This window comes from Brachycentrus maculatus, unplaced genomic scaffold (assembly GCF_059751285.1).
Source record: "Brachycentrus maculatus isolate JH-2025_06_01 unplaced genomic scaffold, ASM5975128v1 h1tg000053l, whole genome shotgun sequence".
Taxonomy (NCBI): domain Eukaryota; kingdom Metazoa; phylum Arthropoda; class Insecta; order Trichoptera; family Brachycentridae; genus Brachycentrus; species Brachycentrus maculatus.
Window position 1 is genome coordinate 274,722 of NW_028280807.1, and position 25,202 is coordinate 299,923.

The 25,202-nt window shown below is 32.2% G+C and overlaps 1 protein-coding gene across 1 annotated transcript in view; it reads right to left on the reverse strand.

Moving 5' to 3' along the window:
* LOC148311993 (uncharacterized) overlaps positions 1-25,202 on the reverse strand; it is a 379,515-nt gene that overhangs the window by 44,251 nt on the left and 310,062 nt on the right. Inside the window, exons 7-9 of the mRNA XM_088277982.1 lie at positions 20,976-21,054; positions 17,500-17,586; positions 5,071-5,233 (exon numbers count right to left, since the gene is read on the reverse strand). Of these exons, the coding sequence (XP_088134108.1) occupies positions 5,071-5,233; positions 17,500-17,586; positions 20,976-21,054 (329 nt within the window). The remainder of the gene's footprint in view (positions 1-5,070; positions 5,234-17,499; positions 17,587-20,975; positions 21,055-25,202) is intronic.

Consider the following 25,202-nt stretch of genomic DNA (forward strand, 5'->3'; position numbering starts at 1 on the left):
ACTTTTATTTGCAAAAGTCGAAAAGTTTGTTTGAGGAAAAAATATATAAATGAATATTTTTCATACTTTTCCATACCAAGTCGTACTTAAACAGAGTTAAAAAAGTTTTCGATGAAAAAATGTTCGCGTAAATATTATCCATCGGACGAAGTTTGTTTTTTATATGATTCGAGTCAACAAATTTATTGTGGATCGTTCATTTGCTGCTATTGAAGCGGAATAAATATTTGGAAAGGAAACTGCGCAGGGAGTATATCAAACTTGATTTAAATATAAAAATCAAACAAGGTAGGTAGAGAAAATAAATTACAGGGATGGTTAGCAGGGTTGCATATCGTAGTCGTACAGGAGAAGTGACCAACTAACAAAACGTAAAATATAATAAAAATGTAACTTAGTGTATAAAATCACTATAAATATTTTATTAAATAACGTAATTATAATGTCTACCGGTTTCGATGTTAACCGTTTCCTTATCAAGACTGATTAATACTAAAACACTATCTACTAGACAATATTCAAAATATTTTGACGGTTAGGGAAAAAATCTTAGGTAGATACAATAACTATTTTTTTTACTTTTTATTTTTTTAATTTCATTGAATTTTTTTATTTGTAACCATTTATTTTAATCACAATTTTTATATTATTTTTTGACATCTCATCAAAGATGAAGAAGAATATGGAAGTCTGGGCATTTACGGGGCTGACGACCGTCATCGGCTGGTTTAAGTGATCACTTTATACACGTGTAACATTCACCAATTCTACCCATTATTGACAACCACACTACTCAAATTCTTGGAAGTTCTTTATATATGAATCAATTTAGAAACCTTGTTCTTGAATCACTAGAACTTCACTAGAGACATCTATTGGTGAGATGTTAAGAAGCTTTTTATTAAGCAGAAACTCTTATATTAGTATGTGAGGTCCAAATCCTGGATTATAATCACACACATGAGAAACGCCAGAAAATACCATTTTCATTTTTATCATTTAAGCTCACAATTTTTACATATTTAGAACCTTATTTTTGCAGAGACCCACTAAGCCACCTTGTGTGTCTTGTCGTATAATTGGAGACAATCCAGATATGACGGTCGTCAGCCCCGTTAATGCCCAGACTTCCATATTCTTCTTCAACTTTGATGAGTTCAAAAAAATATTATGAACAATAACACCATTTGATAATGCATTACTCGTATATGTAATGATAATTCTAATATATTATTAGATTGAAACCAATATTTTTAGCTTTTCCACTTTATTTTTATTTGACCAGCGACCGGGTTTCGTCGTTACCGACATCATCAGACTGGTTGGAGGCTATACAAATTGTTATGTTAAATATAAAACAAGGCAGGAAATCGAAAATAAAACAAGGTATTAAATCATGGTTATCAACTCCTGCCTTGTTTTATATATAACATAACAATTTGTATAGCCTCCCACCAGTCTGATGATGTCGGTAACGACGAAACCCGGTCGATGGTCAAATAAAAATAAAGTGGAGAAGCTAAAAATATTGGTTTTAATCTAATAATATATTAAAATGCAATTCCATCACCAAGTGTCAGTGGATAATATAAATCTATTAATGATAATTCGTTCATTGGACGATCTGCCGACAGGGTCGGCAGATACACATTAGCGCTTTAGCATTAGCGCTTTTACCAGGTAATAAATACATCACTCGCTCTCTGAGGGATACATTACGTTGGACCAAGCGAGCCACGATTCAACAGATCGAACTCTGCAGAGGTCCCTCGATCAGCGCTGTTCTGATACATACGGTTAATGGTGGAATCAGCTAATTTTATATTAGTCATTTAAAAAAGAAAAAGAAACGTTTTCAATGTAAAGCGATATTTTATTTGGGTGGCCTCGATATTTTCGAATGTACCGATGCCCCTAACTTGAAAGATATGCTTTTATCTTTTTTGTTTACGTTACTTCGATGAACGAGGTATTTTTTTTAAATGGGTATCTTATGCACCTGTTTTGAAAATGTATTTCTTTGCATCATTCATCAATTACATACAACATTTTGAGTGTGTCCAAATACTTGTTCACAAAATCTGGATTATCTCCAATTACAAGAGTTATTTTCATATTATTTTTTAACATCTCATCAAAGATGAAGAAGAATATGGAAGTCTGGGCATTTACGGGGCTGACGACCGTCATAGGCTGGTTTAAGTGATCACTTTACACACGTGTAACATTCACCAATTCTACCCATTATTGACAACCACACTACTCAAATTCTCACCAATAGATGTCTAGTGAAGTTCTAGTGATTCAAGAACAAGGTTTCTAAATTGTTTCATATACTTATATAGAACTTCCAAGAATTTGAGTAGTGTGGTTGTCAATAATGGGTAGAATTGGTGAATGTTACACGTGATCACTTAAACCAGCCTATGACGGTCGTCAGCCCCGTAAATGCCCAGACTTCCATATTCTTCTTCGTCTTTGATGAGATGTTAAAAAATAACATCAATTATATTTATTTAAGTGGTATCCAATAACGCGATATTCTCACATTATTAAACGTAAATCTAATGCACCTACCTTCCAATAACGCGATATTTTCATCTTTTCAAACGGATATCTAATGCACCTACCTTAAAAGATATTCAGAAACCTTTTGTTTGCGTTTTCGAATAACGCGGTATTTTTACTTCTTTAAACGGAAATCTAATATTATGCACTACCTTGAAAAGTACAGTTATTTTGGTGGTCTTTATCAAAGGGGCATTCTTACCCTATTAAACAAATATCTTATGCGCCTATTTTAAAAATTGTCACAAGAGGTAGTATCATATTGTACATGATAAAAATAGTGAAGGACATTGGTAACACAAACCAAAGTAGGACACAAAATGCCGAACCCTCTTCTAGTGGAACGGAAGGTCTGCTGATGACAGTCAACAGTCCGCCTTCTCCTGAGGAGTGCAACGTGGTTTCCTCCCAGCAATGAGCAAATGCTGAGAAGTCCCTATTTGACCCACACTAGATTATCCCTCCTGTTCCCAACAAAGATTCAAATGAAAACATTTTTGATTAGCTAGAAGAAACAAAAATCCACTACATAATCTATGCACCCTTCTTAAAAGGTATTCGTCCATCTGTAGTTTGCATGGCTTCGATCAACGCGGAGTATTCTTACCCTTTGAAGTAGATATCTTAAACACTACTTCAAGTATTCATTCATCCATCTTTACTTTGCTTGGCCTCGATCAACGCGGTCTTCTCACCACACCGACAGACCGCGCAGCCCGAGGCACGCCGCGACCGTTCTACCGTTCTACCGGCGAGTACTCGTATAAATCCCTCCTGATTTACAGCCGAGCACGCGATGTAAAGGCAGTCGGGGTATAATTCAAGGGCTACAACCGAATCTGCCGGGAGTCGCGCGACCGGGAAGAATTTATGTCGGGATTCCGTGCGCCCTCGCCACATCTGCGAAACAAATTGAAAGATTTCCTCGTTCTTAATGGCCGACCCTAAACGCTAAGATTCTACCGGCGTTCATCATTGCTGTCGCCTCATATATTATTTCTATAAACTTCGATCCGGATTTGTTGATCTCGGTCCTGCTTTGTTCGCGAGGTTTTCTTGCAGTCAATATCACCTAATTCAATTTGATAAGAATATACGCTTGCATCAGGTGCTTTTCTGGTCCGGATTTTTTGTTCAAAAAAAGAAATATTTGTGTTTTTAATATTTTCACAAATATTTCAATTTCATACTATTTCTGTGAGCCTAAGCGGCACATTATTAGAAATAGGTATCAAATTGCGGTAAAAGGGTTGGAACCGAGAAACTCTGACTAAAGAGACACTTGACACTTCTTTATATATATTTTTTGGATTCATTGTTTAGTATACCTTTTTTATCAGCTATATCCGGGTTGTTTTGGCGCAGTCTGGTTGAAAGGAAGCAAAGGACAATAGAAAATACACATTTCTAATAACAAGTTATAAAAAAGTGAAAATCACAAACATACAAAAGATGTACAATTACAAACATACAATATTAGTTCACTTAAGTGTTGGAAATCGGTGTTTATTATAATAACTAAAACTATTTGTTATTTTTGCAACAGTAATGGAGGATAAGAAGAAAAAGGAAAATAATAAAGAAGAAAAGAGAAGAATAAAATAAGAAAAAATATGTAGGCAAAGGAGAAGATGCTTGGAGAATGAGATTAGGGATGAGAAGGTTAATACCACTTGTAGGTCTATTAAAATAAACATATTTTCTAAAAGAGATGTTTGTATTTTTACTTGTATAGAAACCTTGTTTTACTAGAAGTTTTGTTTTATTAGAAGCCTTGTATTTTTCCCGTAAACGGGCGAGAAAATAAACAAGGCTACTAATACAATAGAAGTAGGAGGAGGAAAATAAAGAGAAAAAATAATAGAAAGGTAAAAGGAAGAAGAAAAAAAATAATAAAGAAGAAAGGAGAAGAATAAAATAAAATTGGCATACTGGAAAGCACTAAAGTAAAATTGTAAAAATGCCTTACCCGTAGCATGACCTTGCATTTGGAAGCTGGGTGCAAAAAAGTGACAGAGAAAAAAAAGAAGAAGAAAGAAAAGAAGAAGAAGAAAGAGAAGAAGGAGAAGAAAGAGATGAAGGAGAAGAAAGAGGAGCAGGAGAAGAAAGAGAAGGAGAAGAAAGAGATGAAGGAGGAGAAGCAGATGAAGTAGAAGAAAGAGAAGGGGTAGAAGAAAGAGAAGAAAGCGAAGAAGGAGAAAAAAGAGATGAAGGAAAAAAATCAGATGAAGTAGAAGAAAGAGAAGGAGTAGAAGAAAGAGAAAAAAGAGATGAAGGAGAAGAAAGAGTTGAAGGAGAAGAAGCAGATGAAGGAGAAGAAAGAGAAGAAGGAGAAGAAAAAGAAGAAGGTGAAGAAAGAGATGAAGGAGAAGAAAGAGAAGATGGAGAAGAAAGAGATGAAGGAGAAGAAAGAGAAGAAGTAAAGAAACTTGAAAAAGGAGAGGATAGAGAAGCAGGAGTAGAAGGAGTAGAAGCAACAGTAGTAGGTAGTGGTGTACTCACTCTGGCGCCGGTCGGAAGGCGGGCTGCGGCAGGTGCTTGGCCTGCGCGGCGCGCGCGCGGGCCAGCAGCCCCATGACGGTGCGCTTGGTGGGGCTCATGGCCGAGCGGGGCCCGGAGCCCGCCAGCAGCGCGGGCCGCTTGCGCCCCATCACGGAACCGCCCACTGCAACATACCAGGTATTTATTGACATACTCAAACTCTTCTTCTTCAGTTAGGACCGTTCCTGTTACTGGGAGATGGAAGACCAGCTGTCTCTACGTAGTTTAGGTGGTTTTCCTGGGGGCCTGGTACCTCTTATGCTGCTGCCTACTGATATTCTTACCACTCGGAAAGCTTAAAATCTATAGAAAATTATCAAATCTTTAAAAATTACATAAAAAAACATATAAGACTCACCCCTACCTAGACACCATGCCAAAGAATATATTTTTATTTTTATTTTCCTCCTCCGTAGTTTAATGGTCAGCACGCTCGGCTACCATACTGGAGTCCCGAGTTCGATTTCCAGGGGGGGTCAAATAAATATTAGTGACTTATCACTGTAATATTTATTCAATATAACCCTGAACTGGTACCTGAAGCGGAGGGCTGATCACCTTTTTTTCATGTGTTAATGATAAAGATAACACTGCGTTTATATGATGCAGTGCCCTATGCACCATTGAGGTGCGGATAAAGGTTCGAACGAATGAAATGAATGAAATTTGAAATTTAAATTTAAATTTACTTTGTTCAAAAAAAAATATTGTAAAACGAACTCCCTCTCTAAACACAAGGATCTACTTGATTAGAGAGGTAGAAACGTTATATTTGAAACGTATTGTATATTTACCATTTGTTATAGTTTAGTCTAGGTGATACCATTTTCCTCACATGCGCATACCATTGTCTTTTCATAAATAATTTCATTATTAAATGGTTTTATAGCAAATGAAAGCAGGCTACACAGTTTTTTTGAGTAATACTCAAAGTCTCTACAATAAAATATACCTACTTAAAATGGAGTAAAGCCTTGTTTTTTTCGTACAACCTTCACGTATAATTTAATAAGCCGCGCATAATCTAAACAAATTTTGTGTAATGGCGAAAAAGCTTACTCGAGAGCTTAAAAAAATTAGACGCTGAAAATATGTCAGCGAAAAATCTTTTTCCTCGAAATTTTCATATCTGGGCAATTCTTCACAGATGGTTTGCGCTTTTTTTGTCTTTCATCGTAAAAATAAAGCGTTCGTGCTTGTCACGCGATGAATGCGCTGAAAACTGCCCGCTTTCAGGAGTACGGAAAATCGAAGTCGCTGAAAGTTTCGAAGAATATACACCCACGTGTCTATCTGCAATTATTCTGTTGTTTATATTTGAAATATTAATTTGAAATATTCATTTATTTGTTGAAAAACCTTTTCTTCCTCTGTTTTTTCTAAGCAAACCCACCAAGCCAATGTGTCTTATTGGTGGAATTATTTTGACATAATATATATATTTTGGATTACCTAACGTCCAAGTGACTCTGAAATCTAGCTACGGCGTATGCAACACCGTTTATCATGACCCTACTCAGGCTTCAACTTTTTAAGTTTCATAGCCTATGCCTACTCGTGAGTGAATTTACTCTTTATGTTTAAAGTTACTATAATTTCATGTAATTTATGAGTGAAAATTCTTGGTTAAAACACTCGCTAATGAATACATAAACAAATAACGTTATATACTCGTACACATAAAAAAGGAATAAAATATATTATATTTTACAATTTTTAGAAATAAATTGATCATTTAAATTCTCGAAACCAGTCATGTTTACATGAGTAATCTTAAGAGTGGATAAGTGATTTACATTTATGACATTTCAATATAGATGAAGAAGAACAAGTCTGGGCATTTACAGGGCTTACAACTGTCATAGGCTTAGTTAAGTCATCATTTTACACGCGTGTAACATTCACCAATTCTGCCCATGATCCCAACCACACTACTCAATTTTTGGAATTCCAGGTATATAAATCAATCTCGTGACACACTACATGTGAGTTCACAATCGCCATCTAAGTTGGAATAGGTTAAGCTTTAATTTAAAAGCGAAGACTCTTTCTATTTGTGTGCAAGGTCCAAAATATTGGATTCACTTGACATCCGCCTGAAAACATGATTTATTTTTATTTTTATAAAGATAATTTGACCAGTTATTTTTTACACAATATGTTGGATATAAAGGTGTTTCAGATTGTTTTTCATTTTTAAACTTAAAAATAAAACACCAGAATTCAAACAACCTTAAACATCCCGTACAAGTGATTTTTAATATATTAAAAATTATGGATATATTAAATCAAGATGAGACACCTATACTATTTATATTATTTTTTAACATCTAATCAAAGATGAAGAAGAATATGGAAGTCTGGGCATTTATGGGGCTGACGACTGTCATAGGCTGGTATAAGTGATCACTTTACACACGTGTAACATCCACCAATTCTACCCATTATTGACAACAACACAACTCAAATTCTTGGAAGTTCTATATACATATATATATATGAACCAATTTGGAAACCTTGTTCTTGAATCACTAGAACTTCACTAGAGATATCTATTGGTGAGATGTTAAGAAGCTTTTTATCAAACAGAAACTCTTATATAAGTATGTGTGGTCCGAATCCTGTATATAATCACACACATGAGAAATGCCAGAAAACACCATTTTCATTTTTATTATTTAAGCTTATAGTTTGATCAGATAATTTATTTACAACATTTTGAGTGTGTCCAAATACTTGTTCTGGATTATCTCCAATTACAGAATAGTAATCTGTAATTGGAGATAATGCAGATTTTGTGAACAAGTATTTGGACACACTCAAAATGTTCCTATACTATTTGTTATATGAAATGAATGAAACAATTAAATATATGCTGTGTAAAGAAATATATAGTTTTAGGAAAGGGTTTTTCTCAGAAAAATGAATAATATATTTGAAGGGCCATGAAGTCTTCCTACCTCGCACATATCCGAAGTTCAGTAGACGCGAGAAAGCAATAACGATTCATTGTTTTTCAATAAAACATAAAAGGATGGATTTCGTTCATTTTATTAGAACCCCGTTTATTGCTCCAGGATATTTTATTACATTACATATCTGACTATGAAAATAGATATTACCGTAGACGATGAAATTTATTTACACGAATTTGTGTGCTGAATATTAATAACTAAATGTTTATCGCAGATAGTTTGTGGCACATTTTATAAAAAAATAATAATGATGGAACTTTGTTTTTAACCACATTTTACTTTTTGATAGATGCTTTTCTCCAACCGGTTTCAACAGGATCCTTGTCATATTCAGGGATAGACTTTTATGTATATATCTACGCCTGAATATGACAAAGTTCTTCGCAGAGGTATTCAGAGAGATAGAACGCCACACCACGTCTATGTAAACATCATTAGCATCTTCCACATTCATGCATCTCTTCACGCGTACCCACTGATTCCGACTCTTGACCCAACCGCTTTCAAGTATTTGATAGACCTGATCATGCCAAGTTTTCCTAGGTCTTCTCTTAAGTTTTCTGTTCCTTTTTAACTTAATTTACCTTGTCATATGAATAAGACAAATAAATGAGCTATGTCTCGAATCATGGTTGATATAGGATGTTGAATTCATTCTATATATTGTATTGTTGCATCTATTGTATTGTTTTTAGAGATCAATCTCATAAATTAATTATTCACTATCATTTTTAAAACAAATGAACTAATTATGTTAGAAATCCTTGTACATAAAAGGCAAGGAAAATTATCCACTAATAAAAATTGAAAATTAGCAACTAATAAAAAAAATACATTCGCATTATAAATTTATTTAACCGTTATTTCTCCATTCATTTGTTCCACATGTCCAAACCAACTCAACGCACCTTTCTGAATTTTATCTGTATTTTTTTTCATCTTACATCTACTTTCATCTTCCTTTTGCCAACTCCATTCTTCACTTCCATATGTTGTTTTAATTTTTTTAATCTCCATTCTAGGGACTCCGACTCCAACGAGTCCGATCATTCATTATTTTACCGCATATTCGTCTAAGGGATCGCATTTTAACATTTTATGTAAACGCTCATATAACAGGGCTAGTATTAAAATTGTCAGAAATAACCCTATTCTCGGTTACCTCCATTATTTCACCCTTTCTTTAAATCTCTTTCTTCCCGATCTTCTCGGGGCTCAGTACACCTGAACTTGATGGGTTTTAGTTAAGAAGGGTGGTTTAAATTAATCATCATTATTTATTCACCTTCCCCTAAGTTAAAGGCTTACAGAAGACCCAGGAAAAAGAAGCCGGAAGTACTAGCGGTGGAAGTCATAAAAAGTATGCAAAATCTACTACCCACGAATTTGCAAGCTGAGATAATCGCATTTGAGTGTTTTCAGAATTAAAAAAAAATATAACATCACTATTATTTTGTCCGCCTCCGTAGTGTAATGGTCAGCACGCTCGGCAACCGTTCTGGAGGTCCCGGGTTCGATTCCCAAGGGTTTGATTCCCAATATAAGTGATTTTTTCACAGTCATATTTATTCAATGTTATCCTGGACTGGTACCTGAAGCGGAGGGCTGATCACCTTTCCTTCATGTGTAAACCATCAAGATGACACTGCGTTTATATGACGCAGTGCCCTATGCACCATTGGGGTGCGGATAAGGGTTTTATTATTATTATTATTATATTGTTGGGTAATATTTCCAAAATTAAACAAGGTTTATTTGGTTGAATTCTACATTTATTTATGTATATGTTAATACGTGACGCGTTTCTTCTTCTTAGGACATTATCAAACACAGCGTTTTTTTTGAGTCTTTGATAATGTCCTGTAAGACGAAAAGCTTCACGTTTAAACATAAAAATAAATAAATGTGGAATTCAACCAAATAAACCTTGTTTAATTTTGGATATATCATCCAACAATTCAATATGGAATTCTACCAACTGTCTACAGTTACAATAAATCACTTTTATAAATGATAGTAGTTAGGATTGTTGGAATATTGCTTTAAATAAGCATTATTCACCTTCCTTCATCCTTCAAACCCTTACCCGCACCCGATGGTGCATAGGGCACTGCATCTTACGTGCTGATAAGGGTTAGTAGAAGAAAAATGATGTATAAGTTGATGATAATGATATATGTACTTGTAAATGAAAACACTTGTTTGTTTACCACATGCGCTATATTCATTTGAACAACAAGTTTTGGAAGCCACAGATGCTTCCATCATCAGGTCTGAATATAAGTTTATATTCAGACCCGAAGATGGAAGCATCTACAGCTTCCGAAACTAGTCGGTAAAATAAATATAACTCATGTGGTAAAAAACAAATGTATCATGTCTTACCGCAAAGTGAATGACGAAACTTGTCGGGTTGTGGTTTCGTGGTTAGTGTCGCGGACTCTTGAGTCAGAGCCTCTCGGTTCGACCCCACTCTACCACAATTTGATACATATTTCTAATAATGAGCCGCTTAGGCTCACAACATAGACAGAAATTGAAGTATTTTTGTAAATAATAAAAACACAAATATTTCTCTTTAAAAAAATTAATAATAATGATACACGTTGTATTATTTCGTCCTTATGTACCTGTTTACCAATTTGTAATTCCAAGGTAATACTTTCCTTCATAAAAAGGTTTTCTTTTTATTATTTAAAAAATACTTTGACTTTCATCAACTTACATTAAAAAAATTCAAAGACTACGCATTTTAGATATGATCGTTAAAAGCGCTTTTACAATAAATACCTCATTTGGCATAAAGCGTACAGCACACAGAATACAAAAAAAATGCTGTAATAAAAAGAGAACTTTTAACATATTTTAATATTATATTTACGATGTTATATGTTATATGTTACACTTGGCTTTGTATTTTATTTTACATCCATTATATTTTTGGATTGCTTGACTGGCAAATGTCTGTACACGACGGATTCTCCTGTCTTTGGACACGTTGCGCATGACAATGATAACCTGGAATGACGGTTTGTGATCGGTAGCCTGAAGGGGAGGAGAGGGAGAGGATGATCCCCACACGATGGACCGAACAAGTTAAGGCAGCAGCAGGCACCTCGGTGGTTGGAGCGCTACGTGCAGCGCAGTCAAGGGATAACTGGAGAAGAGTCGTTGCTTTCTCAAGGGTCACAACCCTCAGTAATGAGAGAGAAGAAAAAATTTTATTTTTTTATTTTCTATTATAATTTTACTTGATTTAACTTTTTTAATACCACTCTTTATTAAGGTCTATTGTGACATGTGTTTTGATGCATACCTGACACCGTAGTACTAATATAAATATATTATTTTGAGAAATAAAATGACCCTCTTCAGGGTTTATTTAGGGGCATCAGGTTGTTGCCGAAACTAGTTGGTTGTTAATAAAAAAGTAAGTGTATCAAAAAACATAGTCTTTTTATTCCTCAAAATAATATATCACAATAATCCACAATGTTAATGCTTTCAATATTCAATATATATATATATATATATATATATATATATATATATATATATATATATATATATATATATATATATATATATATATATATATATATATATATATATATATATATATATATATATATATATATATATATATATATATATATATATATATATATATATATTTATATATATAAATATATTAAATATACATAATTATTTCTTGAATGTTTTTCGCAGATACTTTGTGGCACATTTTATGAACTTAATAAAACATTGTTATTTATAAAATACAATAAAATGTCCAATATGTTTAGTAAAAGGTCCAATTTGATTTGCTAAATTTTCTATTCGATTTGTTATTCGTCCTATTTGATTTCTAAGTCGTCCAATTTGAAATGTAAAACTTATACTCGTATAAGTGTGTGAGAAGAATGGAACCATCCAGACTCCCCCACATCGCACTGCATGGCCAACCCCAAGGTAGTCAACTCTCATGCAGACCATCAAAAATATGGATTGACAGCTGGGAATCGAAATCACAGGAGGCTAATCCCTATTAAAAACAGGCCACAAAGCCACCAAGAAGAAAAAGAAGAAAAGTTATAATTGTCTTAACTGTCCATCAAACTTCATACCTTAGTTTTTCCTCTAACTCCTTCCCTAAACTCCCTTTCCTTTGCCTTTCTTACTATCATCAATTTGTAATTTTTATAAATATTAAATTTAATGTAGTTGCTTAATTAATACAGCAATAAATTGTGATTTATGATTTATTTTTTCTTTCTCATTTGTACTTTATGCCCAAGCACTATCTATCGTCTGATTGCAAAACAGCTATATAAGGGATCAAACGTTTTGACTAATATCACGAAGGAGAAGAAGAAGAAGAAGTATTGGTTGTAACTTGATGTAACTGTTCTGTTAAATTCCCAAAAAAAAAATTACAAACTTTTCGATCCTTTGGTGTGTTGAGACCTTAAGGCAGTACTTAATTTTTACGTTGATCATTTTGAGTTCGGGAATTTTACGACAGCCTCCTCAGTCACCGTGACAGATGACAGACAGATGTCACCCGCGACGCCATCTCCGACGGATTTCTCACATCGCCCGGGCGGAAAGCTTAATCTGCGAAATGACATTAATAAAATCAAGTACCTACTCACTTACGGAGGCGCTTTTGCGCTTTAAGCTCCACTAAGAAAAATCTTGGCTTTTTTACGGGACCTTGACTTCATGTGAATTCTATATTTTTAGAGCTTTCACACAACACATCATGATTAGATTAACGCAGAGAAAATCGTTGTCTTTTTTTAGATGGGAATTGCATTAATTATTTACCTTGCTTATTGTGTATAATTTTAAAAGATCATTTAACAGATTTTCGTTTATTCTAACTAATTAAATGTGTTTTTATTTAAATCTGTGTTGGAAAAAGGAGGGATGATCTAGTGTGGGCCACATCAGGAACTTCTCAGCATTTGCTCATTGCTGGGAGGAAATCACATCAATAGTAAGGTAGAAGAAAAACATGGTATGAGCGCATGGTAGAGAACCTGAACATATTGTAAACCAGGCGATTGCCATGAATCTGAATAGAGGAAGACCAAAATTCAATGGATGCTGCAGAAAGATAACATAATTCGAAGGCATGGCCTGGATAATGTTGTATATTTTCTCTTCTTTTATAATAGATTTATATTATCCACTGACACTTCGTGATGGAATTGCATTTTTAATTTATTATTAGATTAAAACCAATATTTTTAGCTTTTCCACTTTTTTATTTGACCAGCGACCGGGTTTCGTCGTTACCGACATCACCAGTCTGATGATGTCGGTAACGACGAAACCCGGTCGCTGGTCAAATAAAAAAGTGGAAAAGCTAAAAATATTGGTTTTAATCTAATAATAAATTAAAAATCTTCTTTTATAGTTATATAGTTGTGAAGAACTGTAATTGGAACTCATGATTTAATTTTTTGTATTCTTATTTATCATATATTGTAACTGTTGTTCTTCCTTCCAATAAAATAAAAAAAATTAAATACAAATAAATATAATTTCTAGAATATTCAACGATATTGTCACATATTATTTTTTGACATCTTATAAAAGATGAAGAAGAATATGGAAGTCTGGGCATTTACGGGGCTGACGACCGTCATAGGCTGGTTTAAGCGATCACTTTACACACACATAACATTCACCAATTCTACCCATTATTGACAACCAAAGTATTCAAATTCTTGGAAGCTCTATATATATGAACCAATTTTGAAACATTATTCTTGAATCACTAGAACTTCACTAGAGACATCTATTGGCGAGATGAAAAGAAGCTTTTTATTGAGCAGAAACTCTTTTATTAGTCTGTGAGGTCCGAATCCTGGATTATAATCACACACATGAGAATGAAAATGATATTGTCACACACCATTTTTGGACCAAAAGAAACATCAAAAATACAATTTTTACAGAAGAAAGAAATACTATAACACGTTCGAATAAAAAAGTATTTACTGATTAAAAAAAGGTCGTTCGTAATTGCCAATTCGTGCAGTAATATGATTAACATAATTGCTTTATTAGTCAATGTAATGTACGCTTAGCGACCATTGCGTACTGCATAATGGACGAATTAATTACTTACCCCAGTTTTCCCACTGTCCACGGAATGTACAATGGCCAATCAGGATACGTGAGCGACGTCAGAGATGTTTTCAGAATAGGGATGTACCTATCCGAGATCCAAATACATGTACCTACACATGTAGGTACGCTGTGTGTATTCATTGAGATTGATCCTACATTCGAGTACCTATGATACGGACGGATAGACCCAAGACGTATTAGAATTGGTTGGTAGCATTGAATTGTTCGTGTGTACCAATCTACTCAAGCAATGACCAATTTAGGGATGGGCAGAAAATATCGTTATTTATTTAAACTTTAATTAAATTAAGAATTAAAAAATAATTAAAAAATAAATAGAGGTAAAATAACTGTGAACAGAGTGTAACTTGTTTCGTTTTTTTGCATCTCTATATAAGTCATTTTGATTCCCAGGGGGGGGGAAATAAATATAAGTGATTTTTTACTCTAATATTTATTCAATATTAGGCTGGTTTAAGTGATCACTTTACACACGTGTAACATTCACCAATTCTACCCATTATTGACAACCACACTACTAAAATTCTTGGAAGTTCTATATATATGAACCAATTTTGAAACCTTGTTCTTGAATCACTAGAACCTCACTAGAGACATCTATTGGTGAGATGTTAAGAAGCTCTTTACTAAGCAGAAACTCTGATATTAGTATGTGAGGTCCGAATCCTGGATTATAATCACACATATGAGAAACGCCAGAAAATACCATTTTCATTTTTATTATTTAAGCTTATAATTTGACCGGATAATTTATTTACAACATTTTATGTGTGTCCAAATACTTGTTCACAAAGTTATTCTTTGATGAGATGTCAAAAATTAATATGAAAATAACTCCTGTAATTGGAGATAATCCAGATTTTGTAAACAAGTATTTGGACACACTCAAAATGTTATTCAATATTACATTGGGCTAGTACCTGAAGCGGAGGGCTGTTCACCTTTCCTTCATGTGTTAACGATCACTGCGTTTATATGTATATATGCAGTGCCCTATCCACCTTTGGGGTGTGGATAAGAGTTTGATGAATATACATTAAGTAGAATATCGGAATATAGGAAGTCTGGGTATTTGCAGGGCTGACGAACTGTCTAGTTAAGTGATTACTTTACACACGTGTGACATTCACCAGTATTTGGACACACTAAAAATGTTGTAAGTATAACTAGTCGTGTGTGCTGAAATAAAACTCATTGATTGATTATTACACGCGTGTTTAATTTAAAAAAAAACTTAAATTGTTAAGTATTAAATATTTATTTAATAAAATAGTGAAAAACACGAACCTGATATTCAACTAAGAGTGTTTTTTTTTATTATTATTAATTTAGCATTTTATGGCCTAATAATTGACAGTAATAATCGGTAATAATTTTGTAAAACCACTTTGATAAGCAGTAATTCGTGACTACCGGTTTTGGAATAAACATTCTATGATCAGGTCATTAAATTAAAATTATTACGGTCTGAAATTTATTAAAATATACTATTTTGAAAGAGAAAAAGAAGACAAATGAATCAAATTGGGAATATTCGTAAAAGTGTACTTTCTTGTAGTTATGTAAATTGAATTGTTTATTTATTATGGGCAGGCCTTTATTAATTACTTTACTTATTTCAAGTGTGTGTCCTAATACTTGTTCACGAATATGGATTTTCTCCAGATAGGATATATTTTACAACTTGAAATCTCAACAAAGATGAAGAAGAATATGGAAATTGTGGGTTTTTTAATTTAGCATTTTATGGCCTAAAAATCGGCAGTAATAATCGGTAAATGTCGATCAGGCGTCCCATCCCTATGGCCCCCGGCTAAACTGTGCGAATGCAAGGATAACGATGTTGGAATAGGAAAGTCGCCTTTGTCCGAGATTCGATTACGCTAAGGCAATAATAACAAAGGATCGTATTCTATCCAGATTGGGTCGGCCCAGTGAATCAACTTCCCGACTAGCTACGTCACTACGAAGCTCGATACGATATCGAACTTGTAGAAGACAAATACTTGAGGTCATCACTAATACTTGTTCTCTATAGGGTGAATTATGATGACTTTTTTTCCTTAATAAACCATATTTACTTTTAAATGAATAATTAAATGCCTATTTAAGAAATTGAATATAACGTATCTTTGTCATACAGGAGAAAGTGACCAAGTGCATTTTTTTACGAAAACGTGATCACTGACTATTTGATATAATATTTAGCTTAATACTGCCCTGAAAAAAATCTCAAAGTATTCTAAACTTGGAAGTATAATATATTGACTTGTTAAAAATAACTAACTGCATTGGTCTTTATTTTCTTGCCAAGCAAAAGTGACTTAAATGGCCCTCCTGAACATTTTACGTTTTGTTAGTTGGTCAAATTCTCCTGTACGACTACGATATATGAATTGTGTCCCTAATTTCGTACAATTTGTCTTTGATTTGAGCTTTGATCTTCTCCTTTCCCCTTTCCCTCCCTTCCGTCCCTCCTCCAGGTATTTTCACAAATTTTCAAATGTGTAATATTATTATTGGAACAATACAAGTACTCGTTTTGTGAAACTTATTTCTGTGTGACTTTATTGATGTCACTGTTGTACAAAATTGCTAAAGAAATATGTATTTATATATATATATATATATATATATATATATATATATATATATATATATATATATATATATATATATATATATATATATATATATATATATATATATATATATATATATATATATATATATATATATATATATATATATATATATATATATATATATATACATATATATATATATCTATATATATATATATATATATATATATATATATAAATATATATATATATATATATATATATATATATATATATATGCGCATATATATATATATATATATATATATATATATATATATATATATATATATATATATATATATATATATACACATTTACAAACTTGTATTTATTTAGATTGACAGTGACAGGAATATTGGAAACTTTTAAATGTAAATTTATAGTTAAATCGGGATACAATTTTGTATTGTTTCACATTTTCGATAAATTTCGCAACTTAGTACAAAAAAAAATGCTTTGCAAGAGCAGATCTGTTAGGAAGCCTAGATGCTTCTGTATCAGATCTGGGCATGCGGTGGGACAGCTTTCAATAGGCGAATATTTGACATAGATTGGTGTGAGGGTCCTTTTCACTCTGCCTACCCTTGTGGGGAGTAGCGTGATGGTTAGTTTTAGGTATTTACCGGAAGGAACAGCATGAAGAGCTGATGGTTTTAGTCCTCGAAGTGCAGGATGTAAGGATCCTCCTACTACCTGCTCACCAGGACCTCCTGAAAGTAAAAAAATAAGTCCCTTAGTGAGTCATCACCTTCTCCCGCTCAACTCCGTACCTGATCCTAATACATATGCCTTCAAATTTTTCAATCATCAAAACCCTTATCCGCACCCGATGGTGCATCATAAAAACACAGTGTTATCTTGATCGTTAACACATGAATGAAAGGCGATCAGCCCTCGGCTTCAGGCGCCAGTCCAGGGAAGTAATGAATAAATATAAGAGTGAAAAAATCACTACAAAAATCTACACAAAATGAGCGATGAATGATGAGGAGAGTGTTATATTACCATGATAAATAATAATAATAAAACCCTTATCCGCACCCCAATGATGCATGTCATATAAACGCAGTGTTATCTTGATCGTTTACACATGAAGGAAAGGTGATCAGCCCTCCGCTTCAGGTACCAGTACAGGATAATAATATTGAATAAATATTACAGTGAAAAAATCACTTATATTTATTTTACCCCCCTTGGGAATCGAACCCGAGACCCCCAGAATGGTAGCCGGGCCTGCTGACCATTACACTACGGACGCGGACATTATACGGACTGGTCAAATTATAAGCTTCATAAAAATTTTAAATCGTGTTTCCCCTTAGTATTTGAAATACGAGTGTAGTCATAGGCTGTGTTTTGTATTGGATTTTGGTATTGTAAATTTGGTATCTCAAAGATAAACTTTACGTTAGATTTAAGTATTTTTCATCCTTCAACAGTTGGAGAATTCGTTTTTTGAAAATGTTGCTGACCATTACACTACGGAGGCGGATATTACCATAGCACAAAGTTAATAATGCTTTTAAAATCCTTAAATATTTGATTTATTAGAAAAAAAAACAAAAAGCTTACAACAAATGTACACTTTATGAGTTATAAATTAACATAAGAAGCTACTTTACTGGTTTAAGTGATCACTTTACACACGTGTAACATTCACCGATTTAGCCTATGACGGTCGTCAGCCCTGAAAATACCCAGACTTCCATATGCTTCTTTATCTTTGATGAGATGTCAAAAAATAATATGAAAATAACTCCTGTAATTGGAGATAATCCAGATTTTGTGAACAAGTATTTAGACACACTCAAAATGTAGTCTACTTAGATTTGACGACCGTCATAGGCTGGTTTAAGTGATCACTTTACACACATGTAACATTCACCAATTCTACCCATCATTGACAAACACATTTAAATTCTTGGAAGTTCTATATATATGAACCTATTTAGAAACCTTGTTCTTGAATCACTAGAACTTCACTGGAGACATCTATTGAAAATAATATAATAATATATTATAATATGAAAATAACTCCTGATATCGGAGATAATCCAGATTTTGTGAACAAGTATTTAGACACACTCAAAATGTTGTCTTCTAAGATTTGTTTATTTTTTAATAAACAGGTAATTAAACAAAATGTTTAATTGACACAAACTAAAATTGAAATAATTAGTATCTATCATACAGTCCTTATTTCGTTTGTAAACTTAAGTAAATTGTAAATTACTTTGTACTTTGTAAATTGGCAATGTATTTGTCATTGTAAGCTCAAGGGTATTATGATGTCACATTAAAGCTTCATATTGCAAAGAAAAAGCTTGTAAAATGACGCTACTACAGTTGCTACAGCTGCATTTTAAGACATAAACTCGTAAATTCTATTAGTTTTCTTCTCGTGTCTTTTACAAGTACAAGAGCTTTTTTCATTCAATTTGCTAGACTCAACCCTAGAGCTTTGTGCTTAAAGATCTACCCTTACTATGATTTTCATTTTATTTTATTTTTAAAAATTACTCTATGAAATGAAGAGATGGGTTTTGATTCTGTAGTTAGTGTATCGGGTTCTAAGTCAGTGCTCCTGGGTTCAAATCTACTCTATCACAACTTGACCGCATAGGCCTTCGAAAATGGCTACTAAAATAAAGTTTTCAGGCGGTTCCTAGTATGAAAATATAATCTGGAATATTGCATACAAATAAATGGGCTTCTGCTAAATAAAAGCTTTTTACTTATTTATTTTTTTACAAAAATGTTAATAAAATTAGTATATAACCACTCACTGAGATTTTTACGTCTACCGGTTTCGAGACGTACCCGTCTCTTCGTCAGGACAATCACTAACACAGCATGCAAACAATACTACCCTTCACCACCATAGCACCATTTACACACTCAAAACTACACAAATTGTCTAACACATGCGATTTTTGGTCGACCCGAAGACCAACATGCACTATAGTTTTCAATACAGACATGCGTTACGAGCCGAGGTTAAACGTATATTATATACGTTTAACCTCGGCTCGTCACGCATGTCTGTATTGAAAACTATAGTGCATGTTGGTCTTCGGGTCGACCAAAAATCGCATGTGTTAGACAATTTGTGTAGTTTTGAGTGTGTAAATGGTGCTATGGTGGTGAAGGGTAGTATTGTTTGCATGCTGTGTTAGTGATTGTCCTGACGAAGAGACGGGTACGTCTCGAAACCGGTAGACGTAAAAATCTCAGTGAGTGGTTATATACTAATTTTATTAACATTTTTGTAAAAAAATAAATAAGTAAAAATGACTAACCACAAAGTAAATGCTTTAAATATTAATAATATTGAGAATAAAAGCTTTTTTCAATCCAACGTAGATGGCTGTTGTGAACTCATATGTAGGTACTGTGTCACGAGATTGATCAATATATCTAGGAGTTCCAAAAAGTTGACTGGTGTGGTTGCCTATCACGGAATTGGTGAATGTTGTACTTGTGAAAAGTGATCACTTAAACTTCAAAAAGTCTGCTGAAAATTATTGGGGAGTACATTTTTTTTTTGTGTAAAGTTGTTTTTTTTTCATGGATCTGGGAAAATGATGAAAAAGTTTTCATGTTCTTTATGTGTGTAAAAAAATATGTTTATATACAAATATGATCGAATTATCAGAAAATGAATGTTTAACACCACGTCAAGTGATCAATTAAACCATCCAATGACAGTTTGTTAGCCCTGTTAATACACTTACACTTCCTCATTCCCTGAATTGTTTTTTTGACAATTTTTATATTTATTATTTTTTTTCAAAATACATATTTAAATAATACAAAATAGTTGTAAAATATACAAAACATTTCAAATATAACGTTTCTACCTCTCTAATAAAGTAGATACATGTGTTTAGAGAGGGAGTTCGTTTAACATTTTTTTATTTTATATTTATAAATAAAGTAAATTAAAAATTAACAAAGTAAATTAAAAGTAACAAAGTAAACAAAGTAAATTAACAAATCCTTGGTATGGAGTCTAGGTATAAAATACATTGAAAGTTTATTAGAATCCAGGTAAGAAAACTACAAATTACCAGGAGAATATAAAAGAGTAAGAGCTTACCAATGAGGTGTGTTTGGCCACCATTTTGCGCTAATAGGTGAGCATGGGCCGCTCCTGTGACGACCACTCCATGAGCCATCTGTGAAAGAAAAAAAACATTAATTAACATATATTTTGAAATCTAAAGTTATTTTAGAAATTATTAATATTCTTCTTTTGTGCGTCTCATGCCAGGTCCTCTTGACATCGACTATCGCTTGAAAGTATTTGTCCTTGTCTTGGGCAGCTCTAAACAGTCCTGATCCCCATCCAATCTCGTATATTCCGGAGCCAGGAGATCTGCCACCTGCACACACCTCGTGGACCCTCCACTAGGTGCAATAGCTCGTACTTGTCTCCTCTCAGTACATGCCCCAGATAGAACACCTAGCGGACTTTTACATCAGTCAGCAACTGTCATGTGTAATTATTTGTCACATAATCCTGGTTTAAGAGTGCAGCACGGAGTTTTTATTATATATTTATATATGTATATATATATGTATATATATATATATATATATATATATATATATATATATATATATATATATATATATATATATATATATATATATTTATATTTATATACATATATATATATAAATATAAATGTATATATATATATATATATATATATATATATATATATATATATATATATATATATATATATATATATATATATATATATTTATATATATATATATATATATATATATATATATATATATATATATATATATATATATATATATATATATATATATATTTATATATATATATATATATATATATATATATATATATATATATATATATATATATATATATATATATATATATATATATATATATATATATATTATATATATATATATATATATTTATATATTTGTATATATTTACAACTTTTTACAGTAAACAAAACATTTATTTTAATATTCTTTCCGACTCTTCTCATTCTTCATACATTAAGGCATCTCATCATACATTTTCAAACCCTTATACATTAAACTACTTTGTGTTCAGGTTTTTTTCAATAATGGCGGTTCTTAATCTGTCCTTATTTCTAGTAATATGTTCATGATTTTTTTTAACACTATGTTATCCTTAAAACATTTGGGTAATTTATTAATTAAATATGCTGATCTATATATATATATATATATATATATATATATATATATATATATATATATATATATATATATATATATATATATATATATATATAAATATATATATATATATATATATATATATATATATATATATATATATATATATATAAATTATATATGTATATATATCAGCATATTTAATTTGAGTAGCTTTTTCATAAATAACCAGTTTAGTTCTTCTCTCATTTTTTCTATATTATTAAATAATTTTTTTGACCACCATTCTCATCGCTTAATTTTGTATATTTTCCAATTTATGTAAATTTCCTTCATTCGCCAAAAATTATATTGTTGAGCAGTAATCTATATGCAGTTGGCAAAAGAAGGATGGATGCAGACTGAATGCAGTAAAAATGTGATTTCTTAGTACGGAAAAAATGTTAGAAAAGTGAAAGAAGAACCATTAAAAGAAAATGTTTTAGGGTGTTATTGGTGAGTTTGAAGGGAGAATTTGCAACAAAAAAAACAATTCCAAATCAAAAAGTTTCTATCAATCGACCCACTAACTTCCTGAGTGATGGATTATACACGTATATCAAGAATATCAATCCGCAGCTTAAAGTTACAATAAGACAAATTAAGATCGATTAGCTGTTGATTCGAAAGTATCTTTTTATTTTAATGTAAACATTTTCTTGGGAAATTTCACTTTCTAATCAAATATTTTGTCCGCCTCCGTAGTGTAATGGTCAGCACGCTCGGCTACCGTTCTGGAGGTCCCGGATTTGATTCCCAAGGGGGGTAAAAATAAATATAAGTGTAATATTTTCACTGTAATATTTATTCAATATTACCATGGACTGGTACCTGAAGCGGAGGGCTGATCACCTTTCCTTCATGTGTAAAACGATCATGATAACACTGCGTTTATAAGACACAGTGCCCTATGCACCATTGGGGTGCGGATAAGGGTTTTATTATTATTAATCAAATAGATTTTGACACACGTTTGGATTCATTCAAGATAATTATAACCATATGCCGCTCACTCCTTTCAACAACGTCATATATCGAAAAACTTGATTTTTAGGAGATCGTTTTTAAAGTTTAAAAATATAATAAAATGTATTTTAAATAAATATCAAGCCACTTATTGAATTTTTTGGATGTCATGTATTATAGATAGGGAGAGAGATGGCAGAATTATGGCAAAATTAAAAAGTATTGGAAGAGGTATTTATATCCCACTTCACTACACTACACTTACGTTAGAGGTCAGAGATGTCTATGAAAAGACTAGCAAACAAAATAAAGTACAACGTAATTCAAATGAATAAAATATCTTCCAGCAAATCGCACAAAGGAAACTATCAACATTCCTGTTTTTAGTAAATATATAATAACACACCCCTAAATGAGTATGAGACAGACAGTTAGACACGAGAGCTGACAGACGCCGTGACAAACTACAGGGGAAGGCAGAGAGGCTCTGTAAGTGGCGAAGTAATTAGATATGCCTCGACACTTATTAGCTTCCTACGTGATTCTGGAAAAGGAACTACGCAAACACGAACGCGATCAGGGAAGGGAAACGATCAGGAACACGTATTTAATGCGATTTACTTTCATCTCCGGAAAATATTGAATTTAAAAGTATCCACTCTAATGTGATTTCCATTTTTTTTGTAATGCATTGGCTTTGGAAAGATTTAATGCAAAAAAATATTATTATTTATTAATTTAAATATCAGATACTGGATAATTCATCCTGCGGATGACATATCAATAAAGATGAAGAAGAATATGGAAGTCTATCAGTGCTACGACCAGTCAAAGACAAGTTTAAGTGATCATTATATATATAAATAGGTACCTATATGTTTTTTAAGTATGATTATGCCAAGTTTTCATAGGTCTTTCACTGCTTTTATTTCCTACTGCATTCGCCTCATACATTTTTTAACCGTTCTTTTTTCACTTATTCATTCCAAATAGAGTGATATATTAGCATTCCACAAAGTTAACAATCCTTTTATTATAATACATTACACATTTAATTATTTTATCGATAATGCTTATCTCAGCCTCTCGCATCCTCTATACATGTATTATATTGAATCGCAAAAAAGGATTGAGGTGGTTTTCTTTTCTATATATATATATATATATATATATATATATATATATATATATATATATATATATATATATATATATATATATATATATATATATATATATATATATATATATATATATATATATATATATATATATATATATATATATATATATATATATATATATATATATATATATATATATATATATATATATATATATATATATATATATATATATATATATATATATATATATATATATATAAATATATATAAACAAAACTGTTTTAAAATAATAATATCTATACATTCTCCTTAAAATATCTATTGTATTCTTGCCAGTGCCCTTTACTATGACCTAAAATCTATTGTATACCCACACACAGGTCATGCCTTTGTGGGATCTTTTTTTGTATTTATATTTTATAATTTTTTATTTTATTTGTATTTATACAATGTTGTAACAGTTATTACAAGTTATTTTGTTCTGCGGCAAAGATTTATTCCTGAATAGCAAAACGTACTAATTACCAAATCTGTGTATTATGTATCTCCTTGTAGGATTCATCACTGTCAGCGTTAAATAATACAATGGCACCTCCTTCACCCTCGGTTTCACACCCCTGCCCTCTCATTTATGCCGGGGGAATACAATTAAAGTTGGTAACTACTACCTTTTACTTATTAAAACCGCCAAGGGAGGTTTCTGGGGCCCTTAACAATAAATATACCTTCCCCGCTCTCGAACAGGGCTGCGGTGGCGACGATGTGGTGCGCATTTCTGGCACTAATAACGTACAAAAGGTGTGTAATCTTATTTCTGATAGGATGTAATCAAATTAAGTACTAGCATTTAAGCTGATAGTTGAGAACATAAGGAATTTTTCATTTTCATCTCACCAATAGATGTCTCTAGTAAGGTTCTAGTGATTCAAGAACAATGTTTCAAAATTGGATCATATACATATATACAGAACTTATGATTATGATCCAGATAATCA